The sequence below is a fragment of the Jatropha curcas genome, chromosome 1, assembly GCF_041381405.1.
Source record: "Jatropha curcas cultivar XTBG-Jc1 chromosome 1, XTBG_Jcur_1.0, whole genome shotgun sequence".
Lineage (NCBI taxonomy): Eukaryota > Viridiplantae > Streptophyta > Magnoliopsida > Malpighiales > Euphorbiaceae > Jatropha > Jatropha curcas.
This window is the reverse complement of record NC_143151.1, coordinates 24,282,899-24,304,710: the sequence shown is the minus strand read 5'-3', so window position 1 is coordinate 24,304,710 and position 21,812 is coordinate 24,282,899. Positions and strand designations below refer to the sequence as shown.

Below are 21,812 nucleotides of genomic sequence, written 5' to 3'. Positions count from 1 at the left end.
TATTTACATAAATAAATACTTAAATAGTAATAACTTTAAGCAAATTTAACAACAATATATATAATAAAAATATATTATTATACCATGAAAAAAGAAATGCAATTAATCATGGACAAGTCATTGTGTTTTGCTTGCATCATTGTAATTGCAAAAAACTTATCATTCCCAAAAAGCCTTTTGTTTTGTCCACACACTAAAGCAAATGGTTGTGGCAAGTAAGGTGTTGTGTGAACAAAAAAAAAAACCCAAAAGCTGAAACATACATGATCACCATGATCAAACCTTCCATGAATGGTATTTCAACAGGCCTCTTCCATCTCCAACTGTTCTTTACCTAACCTTTTCTATGAAAAAACTTATCAATAAATTGCTTCTATTTCAATAATTACTTGTAAATACAGTAAGTAATGCTATATGTAATGAACAAAAACTGAAATGAATTGTGAATTTGTAAACTATCACATAGTTTAAATCTGTGTATATATATATATATATATATATGTAATGATGTTGCCAATTACAAATATTTTACATTTACATTGTTTATATTTTATATTTTATATTCGTTCAGTTTTTAATTTCAGTTTAGTCTTTATAAATAGCTAACCAAATTAATTTTTTACACTGAAATAGGTGATGAAATAATCGACTAAATCCAAATCAATTTGGTTCGATTTGATATCGAAATTGAATTCTATAGTGTTTGTCTGATTTTGATAGTCATGAAAATTCATTTAGTCAGATCGAATCAAACTAATTAGATTCGGTTCGGTTGTATCGAATGCTCGAACTTAGTATTTAGTACATTTGAAATTAAAAATTATTAATAGTCTAATAATTCTTTTTTTTTTTGTAAGTTTGAATATTACTAGTAATTTATATATTTGACTTTGAGACCAGCCAATCCTTGGAACTAGTCATTCGATTCACGAAATTATCAATTCCAGTTTGGTTGCGGAATTGTGTATTCCAGTCTTCTTATATAAGAAATCAGGACTAGCTCAACTTTGGCTGATTCGAGCCAATTATTTTTGTAAGCCTTATTTTCATTGGAACCAGCCAATTTGGTCATTTCTGGCTGATTTGAGTTCCATTCGATCCTAACTCCGCCGTGGCCGCCACTTTTTGACTTAATGCATCAATGATATTTCTTCCGTATCATTTTATTTATATAATTTAAAAAAGACATATATATTAAAATTTTGGTTAATAAATTTTTTTTTTTTACTCTTTAACTCATTAAGATAGTAATAAAAGTTTTTCATTTAAAGGATAATAAAGATTATAATGGTAAAAGTAATTATTTTAAATTTAAAAATCTTACAAATATTTTGGAACATTTAAATAATGAATAACAAGCAAACAAAACAGGACGGAATAAATATTTTACACTTTATAGAAATGATTTTTTGATTTTTAAAATGAATATATATAAATAATCAAATAATTAGCTTTGCATTAAAAAAATTCGTATTAAAATATCATATTTCGTTACTTATAATGTCAAATTTTAAATTTTCATCTATGTCTGAAAGCAAAACTTAAACCGTAATCATCAAACAATAACCAATTAACCAAATAAAAAAATTTAATAATGAAAAGAAAGTGAATATTTTTGTATAATTCAGTTATTGGGTGGATAGGGTTGAAGTGGGACCCATTTGGAGAGAATTTCTGTAGGCAGATTGGTTTGTTTTTGTTTGTTCTGTGACCTGTCTCGTAAGGTGACTGTCCTTATGACTTTTGAGGTGGTGGCCTGCCAAAGGGTCACTCATCAGGTCATATTCTCCCAATTTAATGCTGCTGACATGCGACGTTTCCTTTCCTTTCCTTTCTTATTAATTATTTAAGGTTAATTATATTTGCAATATAAATTTTTTATCTTTATATTTGATTGAAAAATATTTACAATTATATATCTGAATTATAATTAAATACATTTAATGAGAGTTTTTTCTCTGAACAATTGAAGTAAATTGTTTGCCTGCATTGCTTTGTTTTATTTTGTTTGTTTTCTAAATTATGACCTTATTTATTATTTGTTTCTTTTTTTACATTGTTTTGAAATTGAAAGAAAACTAGAAAGAATTTTTGAATTTTGTTTTATAATAAATATATAAGATAATCACAATTTTTGAAAAAATAAAAAAGATGAATTGAATGAATATTTATATTTAATATCATTTATTTAATAAAATTGTCCATTTTAATTTTTCAGCCAAATGCACTTAATTATAAGTTTTTAAACAGTTAAATGCTCCGTCAGAAATTTCACTTTTGCCTCTTCTCCTCAACACACAGCCGCACAAATCCAAGCAAAAAGCCACTAAGAGACCAATCAAGGGAAGGGTTGGGGTATTTGTCACGGAAGGAGATCAAGCTTATATTGGGCCAATGAGAAGAAGAGGCAGGAGCTAATCCAGGTCGAGGACAAGAGAAATAGGAGAAACAAAAAAAAAAAAAAAAAAACAAAAAAAAAAAAAGTAATTGATATTCATGCCTCTGTTTCTTTATTGGAATATTATTATGAGTGTTGTACTAATATTCATGCATGAATAAACTTTAAATCTAGTTATGGAATTAATTATTAGATTAATGTGTCCAAGAATGTATTTATTCTTATATATGCCTATAGTTTTCTAATTTAATACGTGTAATTTTAATGCCTGTGGATATATTTGTCTTAATATTTGTATGATTGGAAGATTGATTTGTTAGTTGGATCTCACATGTTAAACTTAAAAAATAGATGTAGGGATAGACTAGATTTCTTCGAGGGCCAAGGGTTAACACCAGCTTATTGGGTTTCAATCAACATAGTACCGCGGAAGTATGTGCCATTTTAATTCTAACACATCCATTTAACCTTGGAAAAGGAACTTGGATATTTTAAGTTAGTCCTCCTTCAGAACAGGCATAAACCATTGAATCGATCATTCGCGGTACGCATTAAGCTAATAAATATCCCATAGTTAGATTACCTTGATATTTGATTATTTAAACTCTTAAAAATTGTTAGCTTAATTGGCTTGCTTTAATTTTGTAGTTATTTAATTTTATTGCAATCTTATTTATTACTTGACAAAATATCTACGGTCTTCCTGATAATTATTAAATATAAAAATTCGTAATCTATTCTTTAATTCCTGTGGATTCGACAATCTTTTTCACTATATTATTTGTACAGTCCGTATACTTGCGGAATACACATTTATAGCCCATTAAGTTTCTTGCGCCGTTGTGTGGGACTGGTGTCTAGAATAGATATTGATTTAATTATAAGATAATTAATTAGGAAATTTTCTTTTAATCTATTTAATATATAATTTTTTCTTTTTTCTTTTAAGAAGAGTACGTGCATAGATTTTTATAAAAGTTATTATTCATACTTTCAAAAACAAAATATATATGTATATATCCTAATAATAATATTTAAATCTTTCTTTTACTTAACTGCTTACGATTAGACATTTTCTTTCTCTCTACTTTTTTAAATTCTATTTTAATTTTTATTTTTCTTTAGTTAATTAGTTTAATTAATTTTCAAAAATAAATAAATAAAAATAAAAAATAGAAAAAGAAATTCTTTTGAATTTTTTGAGTTATTTTCTTTTTATTGTTTTAGGGAGCTAATCTTTTATGCTAAGATTTAGAAGTGTAGAATTAATACCTCTTGATCTAGATATTGAAAGGATAGCTCGAGCTCTAAGAAGGGAGAACACGAGATATTAAAGGAGAAGACGAAGTCCGATAACCAGAAGACGTGGAAGCACAGACCCAACATTAGAAAGCAACAAAATGGTAGACCCACCACAAATTCCCATTCAGAATCGGACTGAAGATGAAATTCAAAATAGAGACCAACAGTTGGACGTGATGGCCGAAGAAACAACCTTGTGGGAACTAAATATCCCAAATCCAGATGGCGTACAACTAGCTGTAGGTAGACCACCAGTAGCTGCAAACCATTTTGAAATCAAACCATCTTTGATTTTTATGTTGCAGCAGTCGCAATTTGTCGGACTACCTAATGAAGATCCCAATATTCACATTGCAACATTCTTGGAGATTTATGACACTTTGAAATAAAGGATCAAACGAAGCAATTCAGCTAAGGCTGTTTCCATTTTCACTACGGGACAAAGCGAAGCTTTGGCTACATTCTATGCCTGTAGGATCATTCACCGCTTGAGTTGAATTGAGTTGAGCTTTTTTGCAAAAATATTTCCAACCTAGCAATACTACAAGGCTAAGGAAGGAAATATCCAATTTTCAGATGAAGGAAGACGAAACTTTATTATGTAACCTAGGAAAGCTTCAAAGATCTCCAACGAAAATTCCTGCACCATGGATTTAAAAAGTTAGCTTTGGTTCAACAGTTTTATAATGGAGCGACATCGACCACCCGAAGTGCTTTAAATGCCGTAGCAACCAGATCATTTGTGAAAAAGGAAATTTCAGAATTGTATAGCTTGTTGGAAGAAATGACAGCGAGCAGCTATAGATGGAATGAGGAAAGAAGTGCACCAAGTAAGGTAGTAGGAATCTTGAACATGGATGGATTGACACTCTTATCAATTAAATTGGATGCATTAGCCAACAAGTTTGACAAGCTCAGTGTAAATGCAATAGCAATGCCATAGACGGGATGTGAAGCCTGTGAAAATTTTGATCATGCAAATGGAGAATGCCAATTTGGAATGAATGAATGTACAGTGGAGCAAGCCAACTATGTTCACAAAAATTCCTAATCCAACCCATTTTCAAAAACTTTTACACATGAGTGGAAAAATCACCCAAACGTTTCTTGGTCAAACCAAAACCAAGCTTTTAGATAGAATCTAGTCCCTAACCAGAGACCACCACCACCTGAATTTTCGAAACAAAATCCATCACAATTCCAACAACCTTACCAGAAACCACCATCGAACCTTGAAGCCTTGCTCCAAAGCTTTATCCAAACCCAAAAGGCAATAAACGATGGATAGGATCAACGCTTCCAACAGATGTCCAACAAGATAGACGAATTAATTGCCATCAGAAGATGATAGATAATCTAGTTGCACAACTAACTAGCTTCTTTAATTCCAGAGCTTATGGAAAACTTTCCAGTCAACCAGTTCCAAATCCAAAAGAGTAAATTAATGCTGTAACTCTGAGGAGCGGTAGAATTATGGAAGATCCAGAACCTAGATTCCAAAAGGAGAAGCAAGTCGAGAAAGAAGTGATAGACCTGGAGGAAGAATCAGAGCCAACATTGGAAGACAAAAAGAAAGAGGAAGAATTAAAGAGACTCAAGGAGGAGGATATGCAAAGAAGAATGAAAGCCTTTGAACCATCACTTCCTTTCCTTAAAGATTAACACAAGCATAGCTAGACAAGCAGTTTGGAAGATTTTTAGACATGTGAATATGCCCTTCATAGAAGTTATATCTCAGATGTCATCTTATGCAAATTTTTAAAGGAGATATTGACGAAGAAGAAGAAGTTCGAAGCTTGAAGCCTATGAAATAGTGGCTCTGACTGAGGATTGCAGTGCATTAATCTAGAATAAGCTACCTCCCAAACTTAAGGACCTTGGAAGTTTCTCCATTCCTTGTGAGGTTGGTGCTTTGAAGATGAATAAGGCACTCTATGATCTTGGAGCTAGTGTTAGTTTGATGGCACATTCTATCTTCAAGAAGATGGATGTAGGGGAACTCAAGCCAATTCAAGTGATCTTACAGCATGCAGACTGATCCATTAAGTATGCCATTGGGATAGTAGAAGACGTACCAGTGAAAGTTGAAAAATCCTACATTCCAGTTGATTTTGTGTTATTGGAGATGGATGGAGATGCTTACATACCCATCATTCTTGGCATACCCTTTTTGGCCACTATAGGAGCACTCATTGATGTGAAAGAAGGAAAGCTCATTTTGAAGATTGTTGATGAAGAAGTAGTGTTCAATTTATTTGAAGCTATGAGACGTCCAATAAGTCTTTTAGAATGTCTCTAAATTAATGTGATAGATGAAACTGGTAAAGAGGTAACAAAAGATGAGAGTCATTCCGACCTATTGGAGGCTTGTTCTATGAATGTCAAGGGAACCACAACAAGAACACATGAAGTACAAAGCTACAAGAAAATGCTGGAGCAAAAGCCTTCATTATCCCACTCTGAAAGCTTGAAATTCAAAGATTTGGACAATCATGATGAAGGAGAGCATTCAGGTTCAACCCTATCACTAAAAGAGGAGGATGCACCATAGGTAGATCTTAAACCTTTACCTCCTAAATTAAGGTACGCTTTTCTTAGTCTTAACTCTACTTATCCTGTGATAATTAATTATGCTTTAACTTGTGATTAAGAAAATAAGTTGTTGAACTTGCTTGGAGAGAATAGAAGGATTTTAGAATATAGTATACATGACTTTAAGGGAATTAGTCCTTCAATTTGCATGCATAGGATTATGTTTGATGAAGGAGTCAAACCTTCAATTGAGCCTAAAAGAAAATTGAAGCTTAACATGAAAGAGATAGTAAAGAAGGAAATAACCAAGTTGCTAGATACATGAATTATTTACCCAATTTCAAATAACACTTGGGTTAGTCCTATTCATATAGTACCAAAGAAAGGGGGGATTACAGTAGTGAAAGGGGAGAACAATGAAACTCTAGCTACTAGGATTGTTACGGGTTGGAGGATGTGTGTTGATTAAAGAAAATTGAATAGTGCCACCCGTAAAGATCATTTTCCCTTGCCTTACATTGATAAGATTTTGGAAAGGTTAGCAAGTCATTCACATTTCTGTTATTTAGACGGTTTCTCGGCATTTTACCAAATATGCATCATCCTCAAGATCAGGAGAAAATCACTTTCACATGCCTTTATGGCACATTTACATTTAGATGCATGCCTTTTGGACTTTGTAATGCGCCAACATTCCAAAGGTGCATGAGGGCTATATTTTCTGATTTTATTGAGGAAATAATGGAATTTTTTACGAATGACTTTTTTGTATATAGGAACTCTTTTGATTTTTATCTGTCTAATCTTTCTAAAGTTTTGAAGCACTGTATGAAGTTAACCTTATTCTGAACTGGAAGAAATGTCACTTATGGTTCAAGAAGGTGTAGTTCTTGGACATATTGTCTCAAAGCGAGGGATTGAAGTAGACAAGGCGAGGTTAGAAATCATTGAGAAGATGCCACTTTCATCATTGGTGAAAGAAATTAGAAGTTTTCTTGGACATGCAGGTTTTTACTTTCGATTCATTAAAGATTTTTCCAAAATTTCTAAACCTCTGTGTAATTTGTTAACAAAAGACATCCCATTTGATTTTGACAAGGAATGAATGAGTTCATTTTGCAAGTTAAAGGAGGTCTTGATATCAACTCTAGTTGTTCAAACCCTAGATTGGAGTTTGCCATTTGAATTGATGTGTGACGCAAGTGACTATGCAATAAGAGCAGTCTTAGGGCAAAGAAAAGACAAAAAGCCCTGTGCTATTTACTACGCTAGTCGAACTTTAGATGAAGCTCAAGTTAATTATTCTACAACTAAAAAGGAGTTTCTAGAGGTGGTATGGGCACTGGACAAATTTGAAGACTACTTATTTGGATCGAAAGTCACTATTTTCACGGATCATGCAGCCATTAGATACCTAATGACCAAGAAAGAGGCAAAGCCGAGATTGATCCATTGGGTTTTACTCCTACAACAATTCGATTTTGAGATCAAAGATAAACGAGGAGAAGACAATGTTATGGCATATCACATGCCTATGGTGAGAAGAGAAGAGATGTCGGAGACAATTCCTATCTCCCGATTGATGACTCATTTCCTAGGGGGTAGATTTTTGCTGTTAGAGACTAAAAGGTGCCTTGGTTTGCAGAATTACCTTGTTTGTAAATTTATTCCACCCAATATGAGTTATAATTAGAGGAAGAAATTACTAGCTGAAGTGAAAAATTATTAATGGGAGGAATCACTAATGTATAAGAAATGTGGAGATGGGATTGTCAAATGGTGCTTGTCAGAGGAAGAAATTCATAAAGTTCTGTCTTATTACCATTCTTCACCTTATGGAGGTTATTTTGGAACAATGAGGACATCTGCAAATATTCTGCAAGCAAGGTTCTTCTGACCTGCACTCTTTAAAGATACAAGAAATTTTTTGAGTTGTTGTGACAAATGATAGAGAATTGGGAATGTGTCTAAAAGAGATGAGATGCCACTCCATAGAATTTTGGAGGTTGAAATATTTAACGTTAGGGGGATAGACTTTATGGGACCTTTCCCATCATCTTACTCAAATAAGTATATTTTATTGATAGTCGATTACGTCTCCAAGTGGGTAGAGGCAGTTACTACGCCAACAAATGATTCAAGAGTGGTAATAAAATTTTTGCAAAGATTTATACTGATTAGATAAGGAGTACCGCTAGTTCTCATTAATGATTGGGGAACTCATTTTTGCAATTGGTCATTGGAAACACTTCTAAAAAATATGGAGTCACCCAAAAGGTAGCAACCCCTTATCACCCACAAACTAGCGGACAAATTGAAATTTCTAGTCGGGAAATTAAGTGCATTTTGTAGAAAACAGTGAACAACACCAGAAAAGACTAGGCAATTAAGTTAGATGATGTTCTTTGGGCTTACAGAACTACTTACAAGACCCCGATCAAAATGTCGTCCTTCAGGCTAGTGTTCGAAAAATCATGCCATCTACCAGTAGAATAGGAGCACAAGGCCTTTTAGGCCATTGAAACATTAAATGTTGATTTGAAAGCTGTTAGTAAATACAGATTATTGCAGCTTAACGAGCTTGAGGAATTGAGACTGGATTCTTATAAAAATGCAAAAATCTACAAAGAGAGGACCGAGGTATGGCATGATAAGCACATTTGAAGGAAGGATTTCAAGGAAGGAGATTATGTAATGCTTTTCAATCCCTGCTTGAAGCTCTTTTCGAGAAAATTAAAGTCCCATAAGTCTGGCCCTTTCCGAGTAAAAAAGGCATTTCCTCATGAAGTAGTCAAAATTCAAGGTGAATTTTCCAAACCTTTCAAAGTCAATGGCTAGCGTTTGAAGTCGTACCTAATTGGAGAAAGTATGCCACAGGCAGTGAGACACTCCTTGATAGAGCCACCAAGTTGATCCAGAAAAATTAAAGGTTCAACAAATGACCTAAAACTAGCACTCAGTGGGAGGCAACCCAATTACTTCTATTTCTTGTGTGTTTGTCTATTTTTATTTCTCTCTTTTATCATTTATTTCACCTTGCCTTATTTTATTTTCTCTTATTTTATCATTACTTTCTCTTATTTATTATTATTCTTTTTCTTTTTCTTTTTGGCATTTTCAGCAAAACAATTGTCCTATATAATTTATTTTGAGGGAAAATAGGTGGAGCATTAAGGAATGATGGAGTTGTGGACTTCTAGAATAACAATTCAATACTTGCCACGTGCCGTCACAAGAATTCAAAAATAAAAATAAAAAAATAAAAAAAGAGAAGAAAAAGGGGAACAACTTTTCGTACAGGGAAACCTTGCAAAGGACCATTTAGGAACCCTTTCCCCTCCACTATCAGAGGCAGTGGAATAAATTCTTTTATAATCGTCTACTTTCTAGGTGCAAGTCTCTAACCTGCCTCATTTACAGCTGTAAATTTTTTTTTTTTTAAATTTACTTCAGGCACATGTCTTGAATGTAACTAATTGTTTGTCATTTTTAATTTTTTTTTTCTCTTTCCTTTAAACACTATAAAAACTCATTCCTTTCTTTTTCAAAATTTGAACTCCCTTTTGCTCTTTCAAGTTTAGCCTGCATCTCTTCAAATTTTCCTTCTCATTTCTTTCAAGCTAGCCCCTTGAACAATGCCTCCATGTCATGCCTATGAAGCTTCACCTAAATTCACAATGTAGAAAAAAAGATGTTTTCCTCCCCTTACTGTGTGTGGTGTGCCTGTTGACACAAACACAAGCCATACATCCACAAATTTGGTGTTAATCAAGTCTATGCACAAGGTGAGAGCCATAAAATACATAACTGAGCCCTTCTTAAAAAGTTGCAGTTAAAAGATGACTTTGTTAAAATTCTTGATAGGATGGGATGGACAAATTTATTATTAATACGAAGTGCTACCTACAGGAGGTTAACATTAGAGTTCCTTTTAGGTTTTAGGTTTGAATATGACCCACACAATCTGCACCTCATTGGTCAGGTATCTTTCAATATAAACTTTTCTAAAATACGGACCACGGTAGCATTGTTCAATCGAGCCCTTGGTACACAGATGGAAGCAAGTCATAGCCCACCTGTTGGGTATAATAAGAGGGAAGCATGGTTGTCTTTGACGGGAGACACGGAACCATTCAAAGCATTCGTCTCTACTTCGAATTCCATCTGCAATCGGGCCCCAAGGTTACTATTGGAAAGGGGCACCATGATCAAATTTAGTGGCAAGGAAATTTGGGTACTATTGAAATATGAGGGTTTATCGATTTTTTGCTATGTGTGGCAGATGTGGTCGTCTAGTAAAGCCATGTGAAGAAGCTGATCTGGTAGAAAATCTAGACCTGGAGAAACTAGAGTATGGCGAAGGATTTAGAGCATCTCCATTTCGAAGAAATAACAGTATTATTAGCAGCTTGATGGTAAAAGCAGCGCTTCCAAACAACTTGTTTTTAAATCGGGGACACAAAAAGTAAGGTCAACACCTTTAACTGATTCTGTTTCTCTTGATAATGCTGGTAGTACACGTGAAATAGGTATAGAAGTTGTTGTCTCTGATGATATTTTACTAGACCAGTTGCAACAACTAAATGTATCCCTTAAGGAAAAGATTGCCTCCTTTTCAAATGTCAATAATTTTCATGAGCCTTTCTTTTTACTTCACCTGTAACAATGGACTGAGTTCTTTAAGCAAAACCTAAGATGGAACAGTTCCTAAGTGGCTTCTTTTCTAAGGTTTCCAAATTCGTGCCTCCCTTAATCTGAATTGCCCTCCTGCCTTCTTGATGATTTCTGAATCTTATCCCCTTCCTGTTATAGTGCAGATGATGATGTGAGGGCATTCCTGACATTCTCTGACCAAATCTCTTGGTTTTAGTGCCACGGGAAAATAATACGGTTGGTGCCACGGTTGTGCTTCCAATGCAAGCTCAATGATTAGGCAATTTCACAGCCCGTCATACAGGCTGACAAAAAGGAAGAGTTCTGCAGTAGGAACTCAACTAAAGTAGATGCCCAGTGCCCTCGCCATATCTTGGATTATACGGTCGGTTGAATTGCCGTGTATCTTGCATTGAGGCTTCTGACTTGCTGTGGAAAAATATACGCCCAGTTGATTGGCCATGTATTTTACCAAAATGCTTCTGACTCTTAAGTGAATAAAGCACAGCCAGTGGACCGACCATGATCTGCACTGCTGAATCTTCCTCTTGTAAAATGGTCTAAAATGACTGAAACGCCCCTTGCTTTTGGTTTTTTCCTTCAAAAAGGTAGGGCATGAACTATAAGACAAAACAAAAGCAAAATATGTACAATGCATGCAAAAACTAACTTTAATTTGTTAAAAGTCCCTAAAATTGAATTAAACTAGGAAATTAGAGATATAAATATGTATGCATAAAATGCACACATCACATGGTACTAGTAGAGTAGAGAGACATGGGACTAGTAGTTATTACAGCTCACGTATTCTCTCTCCAAAAGTAAACGCTGCTCCTCTATCTCTCTAAGGTAAAAGCTTTTTTCTTTTCTTTTTGGGTGGCTAGCGGCGACAGATCTTCAGTCGATGGCAACCCATCTTTTCTTTTTTTTTTTTTCGCATCTATTCTTCTGCTAATTTTTTCTTAGCTTTTTAGTGTTTCTCTTTTTCTCTTTTGTTTTGCTGCCCTTTATGGGTCTTCTTCCCAATATGTATTTGCCTTCTTTCTTAAGACAGATCCATGGATTTGTTCTTGCTTTTGGTTTCTACTTAGGGTCTTCTAAACTTTTCAATTTGGGGTAACTGCTCAAGGATATTTTTGACAGAAATTTTCTATGAAGGTGGCTAAGTATAAGGGAGATCTGATTCATCATCTATATCAAGATGGGTTTATGCACTAGATCTTGTTTGATAAAGATCAAATTCAAACTTTGGAAAGTTTGGCACCATTGCGCAACGACTGCTAGTGGGTTACTCCCCCTTCTATTAGACATAGGCTATTTTAAGAAAAATTACGGCACAATCTCTGTAGTTTGTGAAATACAATTAGTTTGTCCCTATCTTTTCTAAAATGTACTAATTTGTCTCTATATTTTGCTTCCGTTACACTATTAGATCCTCTTATCCAATTTTCACATCTTTTCTGTTAAGTCAACAAGAAAACAAAGAACTCAAAGGAGAGGTAGTAAAATATTATAGCAGAAAAATCAGAGTGGAATCCCTATATTTGAAAAATAGAACTAGTCTCTCCTTGTGTTTTTAAAAATAAAAGGAATATTTTCGTTATATTTATAAGATGCTTAACGGAAAATATGTTAAAATTGAACGAAATGACATTATAGTCTGACGAAAGTAAAATATAGCGATATTTTAGTCTATTTTTTAAAAGATAAAGATGAACTAATTATATTATACAAATTACAAGAATAGTGTTGTAATTTTTCCACTATTTTAACAACCTTAATTTTATTCTAAATCAATATTGTATGCTTTTGGCGGTATCGGATTACTTTTCCTCTTCTATCATTGTTTTATGATATTAATTAACATATTTTCCTTGTTGTTGAAAAAAAAAAAAAAAAAAGAGACACGATATAAAATGTGGCAGCTTTTGTTTAAAAAGAAAAATGTATCCTACAATCTCTATGGATCTAACTAATGATTGCTTTTGGTGCGGCTACTATATAGCATTTACTGCTGCACTAGCAGTGAATATTAGGCAATGAGAAGCACGTATATAAATATATAAGAATTTATGTCTGGTGGATATAGGCTCTTCATTATTTTTTGTATTGGCCCCAACAACAAATTACTTGTTTTGCTACAACTCTCCAATCTGGCGGCCAAAAGCATTCCGTGCACGATAAGCAAAATATTTTAAAATTTTATTTAGTTTACACTGTAAATATAAAATTTACGAACATGAATTACAATAGATATATTCATTTAAATCCAACCAACCCAAGATTTAAACCTAAAACTTTTAAATCTCAAAATCTTAATCTTAGCCATTCAACTAGAATTTTACAATCATTAATCTCAGATTATGATTTGATTTCACAATCACTATTATTTTATGTTAACTATTTGAACTGAAAATAGTGCAGCACAGTACAGTAGGATGGGTATAGGCCTAATTGAGAGACAAAGCAGCATAATGATTGCGCCGGACATAGCCATTCCTTCTACTATCTCATCTCTATACTATACATGAACTGTTGCTTTCAATTGCATTTCATTGACTACTAACAACTCTCCCAATGTGGTTTGGTCATTTCATTTCACTTCACTGCCTCTACTAAATCCATTCTTTTTTTATTTATTTTTTCTTTTTTCTTTTTTCCTTTGCCCCATATAATATTTCCATCCATTTATGCGAATATAACTAATTTTCCATTGCTCCATCCTCAGACTAAATATATTGAAACAAGTGTATTTAAATATATTAAGAAAAAATTTATATTTAATTATATTGTTTTGATTTATAGATTGAGTTATAAATCCGGCTTAAACAACTATTTTTTTTAGGTCTAAGAGTGTTTACGGTGTATTATTTTAAAATTTAAAATTTAGTATATTTCTTAGTGTTAAGAACTCTGGTTATTCCGTATGTAAAATACCTATGTGAAAAACCTAATTTTCACTTACTTGAAATCTTTCATGTAACTTTGTATCCGATAAAATTAGTCAAAAAAGAACTGTGAATCCCAAGCCTGAACTGTATATCATGCATTATCTAACGATGATGCAAATAACAAGAAAGCTTTTATGTATATATATATGGGCCTAATACGTAAAACCTAAGGTAGAAAGGAAGTGAATCCTCATCAAATTTGCAATTTTAACATAATATCTTCGAATACAAGAAATATAAATTGGACCCAAAAACCCATAAGCCAAAATACAGTACTAGGTCTAAGGTGATAAGGTTGTTGAGCTAATGTTGATTATTGAACTTTGGATTTTGAACCGAGATCAACACATAGACAACGTTGGATTTAACCTATTAATCAAATTTACTTTCAAGTAAAAAGTTATAAGTGAATAATGCCTGGTTTCATTTATAAATTAAAAAAATTATTTAAAATAAGTCAAAAGTTATATTTATGTTTTGTTTGCTCATGATAAAAACAGTAATAACACCGAGAAGGTATGATTTTATTGATTTTTTAGGTAGAATAAAATAAAATATTCACATTGAATCTTTCCATCTATAAAATTTTCAACAATTGATGAGATGTATTTAAAGATGGGAGCTATTAACCAATAGAAATTAGTCTAAGAAGAAAAGACTCAAATTATTTCAATAAAAGGTCGAATATTTAATTCCTATGAACGAAAAAAATCCCTGTTGAGAGTATTTTCCTTAGAAACCCAAAGAGTTGTGAACAGGGGTAGCATTAAGCTGTTGCGGGGTACATTTTTGTATCTCACTGTATATTCCTAACTCATTTAACTTGTAATAAATAGCGGTTACTTGCGTATAAGATATGAAGATGGTGCAGTGTTAGGAAAAAATGATTTTCATTATCAGAATAGCACCCGAAAAAGAAACCTTTAAATATTCAAAGGTTCTTGCGTTGAGTATTCTTTATTTAGGTTAAACAATATAATATTAATTAATTACATTACCCTTCCCTTTGCATAGACTATCCCACTTAAGTCGATGAAAGAACTAGCTAGCCAGATCAGAATCCTGTAATTCTTTGATGCCCACATAAATGCAACTAGATAAATTCTTCTTCTGAATACTCAATAAGGTTAAAGAATATTTAGCAAAGCATTATATAAATTAAGAAGAACAAATCTCAATATATATCTATTTACATCGAACTCCAACTTGCAACGTCAAAAGTCCCGAAAATAATTCTTTTAGGAGTCAAAAGTTCTTTATTTATGTTCCATTTAATATTTACTTGATCATATTAAAACTTATAAAGGAAAAGTATTTATTTATGTCTAATGTAGGACATCATTCATATACCAAGTTAATAGTTAATTATCATTTAAAAATTAATGCTATTTTTTATTTTTATTTTTTTAGTAAAAAGATATTAATATCCTTGTTTGTAGAAAATAATTTTATTAGATTGATGTGATGTGTATATACAAAGTGTTGTAAGTGGGTGTCTAACTGACCTTAGGTTAAAACATGCACCACTAGTTGACTGGGTCAAAGAAGGGAATAAGGTATATTTATTTGCCTAACTTAGCTTATGTTAATACAGCTAAATGGCAAATGAATAGTACCTAATCTTTTCTTCTAGAAACAAATGCTAATGAGCTTTGGAACCTCATAATACAGTATCTTTAGTGTCACTTTCCATGAAAAGCAACTTTCCATGTCATGAAGCATTTGGCTATACCAGATTAAGCCAACCCTATACTATAGGAGTTGGCTGCGAGTTATGTTCATCCTCGCGTTTAGTTTAGATTGGACGTACTAACAAGACAGTTCCAGTATTATATTTAATAGAGGAGATGATATTGATCTTTTTTTTCTTTAATTAAATATATTATATTTAAATTTTAAATATAAAATTTTATTAAATATTTAGAAAGGAGTACTTTGTCTCCATTATATACCTATTCTATACATATTTGAATTAATTGAATCAATAAACTTTAAATACTGAACGATTAAAAACTAAAACAAAACGGTTCTAATATTAAGAAATGCCATTACCACTTCCTCGATTTCATTAATTTGATATTTTTTTTAGATTTTTTCCATGTCATTTAGATGACATTTTTGGAAAAACAAAATAGTACATAATTATTTTATTGCAACTTCACCTTTATCTAGATATTTATACTAAAATTTATTTCAATTAAATAAACCATTAATTAAAGGGTAATTTAGTCAATTATCTTATTTTTTTATATTAAGTGACTAAATCATTTTTTTAATTCATGTGAAAAATAAAAAATTATTAAATTTAATAGAATGAAGGGAGCAAAATTATATTTTCTATTTTTAATTTTATTTACACGTTGAGTGAAATTGAAACTAAGTCCAAGGTTTTGAAGGTGAAATCAAATCTAATCCATCAATTTCATTCAATTTTCTTTTAAATTCTAGAAAATAATTTTCTAGTTTTCTTAGAAAAATACATATGAATGAAACATATTTATATAAATATATAAATATACATGAAGTACGAACATAAAAAATTAACTACATCTTTTTTTTAATAATCTTTCATGAGGCGTGATCACTATTCTGGTTCTAAAACCAATAATTCCGATTCTAAATAATGTGAAATTGAAATCAAACTGGAAATTGAGGGTTCCGGTTCTAATTTAAAATCGGCTAATTACTGTTTCATTACGGTTCGCATAATTTTAAAATAAAAAAATTAGAAAATATTTTTTGTTCAAAATTTAAAATATAAATATTTATGAAATAGTTTTTGAAAATCACTTTAAGAAAAAATAAAAAAAAATGCTTGAATTTAATTTTTTTTTTTCAAAAATTAAGTTGCCTATGTATCCTCATGATCTTGGGGTTTAGAGGAATCAAAGGTCATGTATTTCAATTTACCTTGTTCCAATTTTATATCTTTTACCTCACTTAGTCGATTGCCTGCATCGGGGATGTTCAATTAAGTACCCATAAAAAATAATAAGGTATTTATAGTAAATCAAAAAATCTAACTTTCACAAATACCCTTAAAATTATCCATTATATAGCCGTTTATAGTTGTTATGAGGGTTAATTTAAATATTTTGATTAAAAATTTTCAAAAAAAAAAGTGTCAGAATCGATTGGAACCATTGGTTGTCAGAACCTTTAATTCCAGCTGGTTCTTGAAACTGCTGATTCACGATTCTAAAAAACTTCAAACTAGAACCGAATCGCAACCCTCCGATTATAGTTCCAATCTGACCAATTCTGATTTCGATTCCAACCGTTCCGAACTGATAGTTCCAGTTCCAAAAACCGGTTTTTGGCCACTCTTCCATCATGTTGTTAGAGCATAAAAATCAATAACTGAAAGGAAAGCACGTACAAAAACATTCCCAACCTTTTCAACGCAAATCGACTTTCATATCTTAAAACATTCCCAACCTTTTTTTTTTTGAAAGATAACATGCCAAATTTTTTAGATACACTATATGTAGCATTATATTTAAAATATAAAATTTGAACTTTAAGACATTAGAGTGCGAGAGAACATAATACTCTATAAATGAATAACTATTTAATCTCATCAAAGGAGTAACAAAAATTACAAAAAAAAAAAAATAATAAAAAATAAAAACAAATCTAAGCTAGGAAAGAACAAAATTTAGAACAACACGAAGAGAGAAACGAGAGAAAGAGAGATGCATTTTTTTTTTTTAAATCTTTATTGATAAAGAAATGAAAATGAAATGCAAATAAATTTCCATATCTAAAAGTTAGAATTATACAGGGGAAAAAAAGAATTGGAAAACTTTTTTGACTTGGGCCCATCTAAGGGGAGAGATTGGTTGATTAGTTTAAGCCCATATGTTGCAAATTATGGGCTTTTCACAAAAAAAAAAAAATCATAGGAAGACTTTCGTGGTCACGTCTTGGATACTTGTGCCCATTCATTTTTTTTCTATTGTGCTTCATAAAAAAATTTCTTTTTTGGTTATCAATTTTGAAAATTTTCTGAAATTTTTTATATGATTGCTTTCTTGATCTGTTTTTTTCTTTTAATCTTATTTCTCTTTTTAATTTCTTGTTTTTGAATTTTATTATATATATTTTTTGGTCGCACTAATTTTTTATTTTCTGTATTTGTTATTACTTCGTTAATAATTAAATGGAAAGTTGTCAAGTCACGATATATTCTCATTTCTCATCAACAAACTTGAATTTTTTTATTGTAATTTAATTGTGTTTTTAATATTTATATCTAATTTAATAATTATATCTAATTTAAGATTGTTCATTTCTTGGATAATCCTCCGGTAAACAAGACTCGAATATCAAATATTGGTTTCAATACCACTTATCATTACTTTATCACCAAATAAATCTGCAATTAAAATAATTCTCAAAAAAATATGCAATTAAAATAGAATTATTAATTATAATATTAAATCCATCTCTTTAAATAAATTAAATATCATATATTTATTCGGTGAATTTAAAATTTAAAAGTTTTTTTAAATTTGTTAAATTTAATTAAATAACAATAATAATTAATTAAAATATAAATTTATAATAATATTGTATATTTTAAAATTTACGTGAATTTTATGTATTCATAGAATGAAATCGAATTTAGAACTAAAATTTTAAAAAGAATATATAATTAAAGAACTTAAAATTAAAATTAATGATATAAGTGGCAAAAAAAATTTATAAAATTGATTTACTAACTAAAATCTATGTAAAAACTAACTAAATTGATTTACTAACTAAAATTATGTAAAACAATAAACTTGCAAACAAAAAAATACAGCCAATGTATATTGAAATCAGGTTTCACGACTTGATTAACAAGAATCTTACCACTAAGCTACCATGTTCCCAGTCCCCTGTATCATTGGACTTAAAATTACAAATTATAAATGTGATAAGTATTATGGATTAGAGGTAGTAAAATTTAACTATGGCACGTATTATTTATCTGCAGTGTATTTACTGAGGATGATTTTGCCTCCTTCAATATGATATTATTATATGATGTTACTGATGCTATGGTTATGATTATAATTATGAAGATAAAATTATTAATGCTATTAACTGTACATGTTGATGTGAGCTTGATGTGCCCCTTGATTATTCTTTTAACCTAATGCATAAATTTGATCTTGTAAATATGTCTCCCTGAGAACTTTGTGAAGAATTCATCATGATCCGGTACTTTTATATTTCAGGAATAATTATGTCACTCGTCAAAATAAAATATAAAAATATAAGATCATAATTGAATTCCTACAAAGTTAAAGTTATTTCATTTTGGCGAAGAGTATAGTTATGTTAAAGTATATAGTTATGATTAATCCTGTAAAGTTTAGAGGCTTATTGTTCATGCATTAAGGCATATTGTTTTGGATTAATATCATGATGTTGGGCTTGAATTATGCATTATACGGTTTTTGTCAAATTAGATATAAGATTTATTATGGGTCTTAAAAGCTTTATATTTATTCAGTTTTTAATAGTTTGATTCCCATATCAAGACATAATCTAATTATAAGTATATATATGATTTAACAATAGATTCATATTGAAATCCCTTTCTATACAAAAAAAAAAAAAAAAGTCAGTCTCACCGTTGTAAAAGGTTGTGAAAAAACAAAATGAAGGCCTAGAAGTTTAAAAATTAATAAAAGCTTCGTAACAAATTCTCCTATCGTAGTTGACTAGGTTAATAACTAATTAAAAATAATAATAATATTAGAAATAATTAAATAGAATTTTATAAATTGACTAACATTTTTTAAGAGTTTCATAGATGATTAAAAAAATAGGAAAAATGTACAAGATTCAGAATCTTTTGAATCATTAATAAAAGAAAAGAAAAGAAAAGAAATAATTGGACTCAATATTTCGAGACCAACCCAAACTATTGAGTTTTTAATAGCGGCTGTGAAAGAGGCCCTCTCAGATGAAGCCCATAATCATAACGGAATGAGAACTTGGATTGGGCCTTCCCTGTTCATTTCTTTTTTTTTTTTTTTGGACAAATTATATTCTTATGATGAATATTAAATCAATATTTTATTTTTTAAAATTCTCACACAATAAAAATTTGAAGTACATAATTTACCATTTTATTTTTCCTTCAATTGTAGTCGAGTTTTATAAATTTTAACTTCATCTTATGAAATAAGTTAAAATTGAAAAAACTAGGTAAAATAAAAATCACTTGCACATTGCAATACAGAGTAAAAGAGGTAGAATTTTATTTACTATAATATGAAAAGAAATATGTTAGACAACATTAATCAGTATAAGAAAATTCAAACGTAGGAATTTCTACATATATATGTTTTTGTGTGTGTTATATTCTTGTCAAAAATAAATAACTTATTATTAGTGTGTAGGAATTGGTTTATTTCCAAGACCCATCATCACATGGGGAGCAACCTTCTTGTGCAATATCAGTAATTTGGACACCTGAGTCATATACAGTCCCAACCTTCCAATCTGCAGGAAGAACATTTTGTGCCCAAATCCATTTCCCATCATATCCCGCCGTTACCACAAATCGGAACTGCAATGCCCCCGCCGGAACCCTACTCGTGTCCCACACCGCCCCGTAATTTCGGCTCATGTAACCCCAATTTGATGAACCCACCTGTAATCATTTATCCATGTCAAAACTTAAAAGTCGAAAAAAAAAACAAACTTCGACTTTAGAGATGTTAATTTATGGTTTTGGCTTACCTTAGCAACATCAATTGCTACTACTTCTGTCTGTCCACCTTGATATAATAATTTGATGGCCAAATAATTTGGGTATTGACTTGATTCTTCTACTCGCACAGCTAAATTTTTGTTTTTAAATTCACAAGGCACCCTGTTCCGTCCATAAAAATAAATAAATATTAAAAATAAAATTGCAAATAATTTACCATTTTGTTTAAACTATTCAGTTAATTAATAATTTAATAATTGAATATCTGTCTCGAAAATAAATCATAGCATATAAAATATCTTTTCTTTGTAAATAGATATCTGATAGACAATAATTTAACATATTTGACCGTTACTAGCAATTAATTTGTTTAGTTCTTCAGTATAAGAGATTCTGCAAAACATTTCTGAAAAGCGTTGGCCCACTTAACAATGGTTTCTTTATTTAATACCTTTTGATTAATTATTGAACTGGTGATGTTTTTTGTTTTTAAAAAGTGTTAAACAAGTAGAATGGACATAAATTTGAATTAATACCTTTTGTATTCGATGTCAACAATCCCATGTTTCAAGAGATCTTTGCCCATACCATTGTTGGCCATTGCCATGAAAGCTCTGCCACTAAGAACAAAATCTGTGTTGTTGTTTTGATTCAGATCAGTCACCATCACTGTTGTGCCTTTGCTGCTACAAAGGCTACTGTCTTTGCATCTTAACTGCCAAAATCCCCCAAAAGAAAAAAATCAATCAAATATGTAGGTAGAAAAACAAAAAAGAAAAAACAGAACAAGGATTAAAGGCCCTTTTGGTATAATTATTTTTTATTCTTATGACTCGATTGTTAAGAGAAACAAAAAGGAGAAGTAAAACAAGCCTTAGGATGTTGTTCAAACCTTAAAACAAGCACCGCAACCAGCTCCATCTTTATACAGAGTAGGAACAGCAGCTGCAAGGTGTCCACCATTAAACCCTATTGCCAATGAACCATACCCACAAGCTCCAGCTGCACCAAATCAACAAAACAGAACTTACCCATTAAAAACCTCATCAAAACGTCATCTGGGTATGACCCAATTTGTTATTTCAATCAAATAGATTGACCAAAAAATCAAAAAAAAAAAAAAAAAATCTTACAATAAAGTGCTGAGGATTTAGAGAAATATGCAGCCTTGGATTGGTGCACGCAGCGATCACAAGCAGTAGTAGATGAGATAAGGAAGAAAAAAATGCAAAGAAACACAAACATTTTGGTACTGAAAATATGG

At 31.1% G+C, this 21,812-nt stretch overlaps 1 protein-coding gene across 1 annotated transcript; it reads right to left on the bottom strand.

Moving 5' to 3' along the window:
- Positions 1-20,069: 20,069 nt before the first annotated feature.
- On the bottom strand, positions 20,070-21,812 carry LOC105631758 (expansin-like A1). Its single transcript, XM_089724581.1, has 5 exons — positions 21,682-21,812; positions 21,441-21,550; positions 21,085-21,263; positions 20,578-20,710; positions 20,070-20,488 (listed from the first exon to the last, which is right to left on the bottom strand). The coding sequence occupies exons 1-5, from the start codon at positions 21,791-21,793 to the stop codon at positions 20,243-20,245; spliced, it is 780 nt and encodes a 259-aa protein (XP_089580707.1). The 5' UTR covers positions 21,794-21,812; the 3' UTR covers positions 20,070-20,242.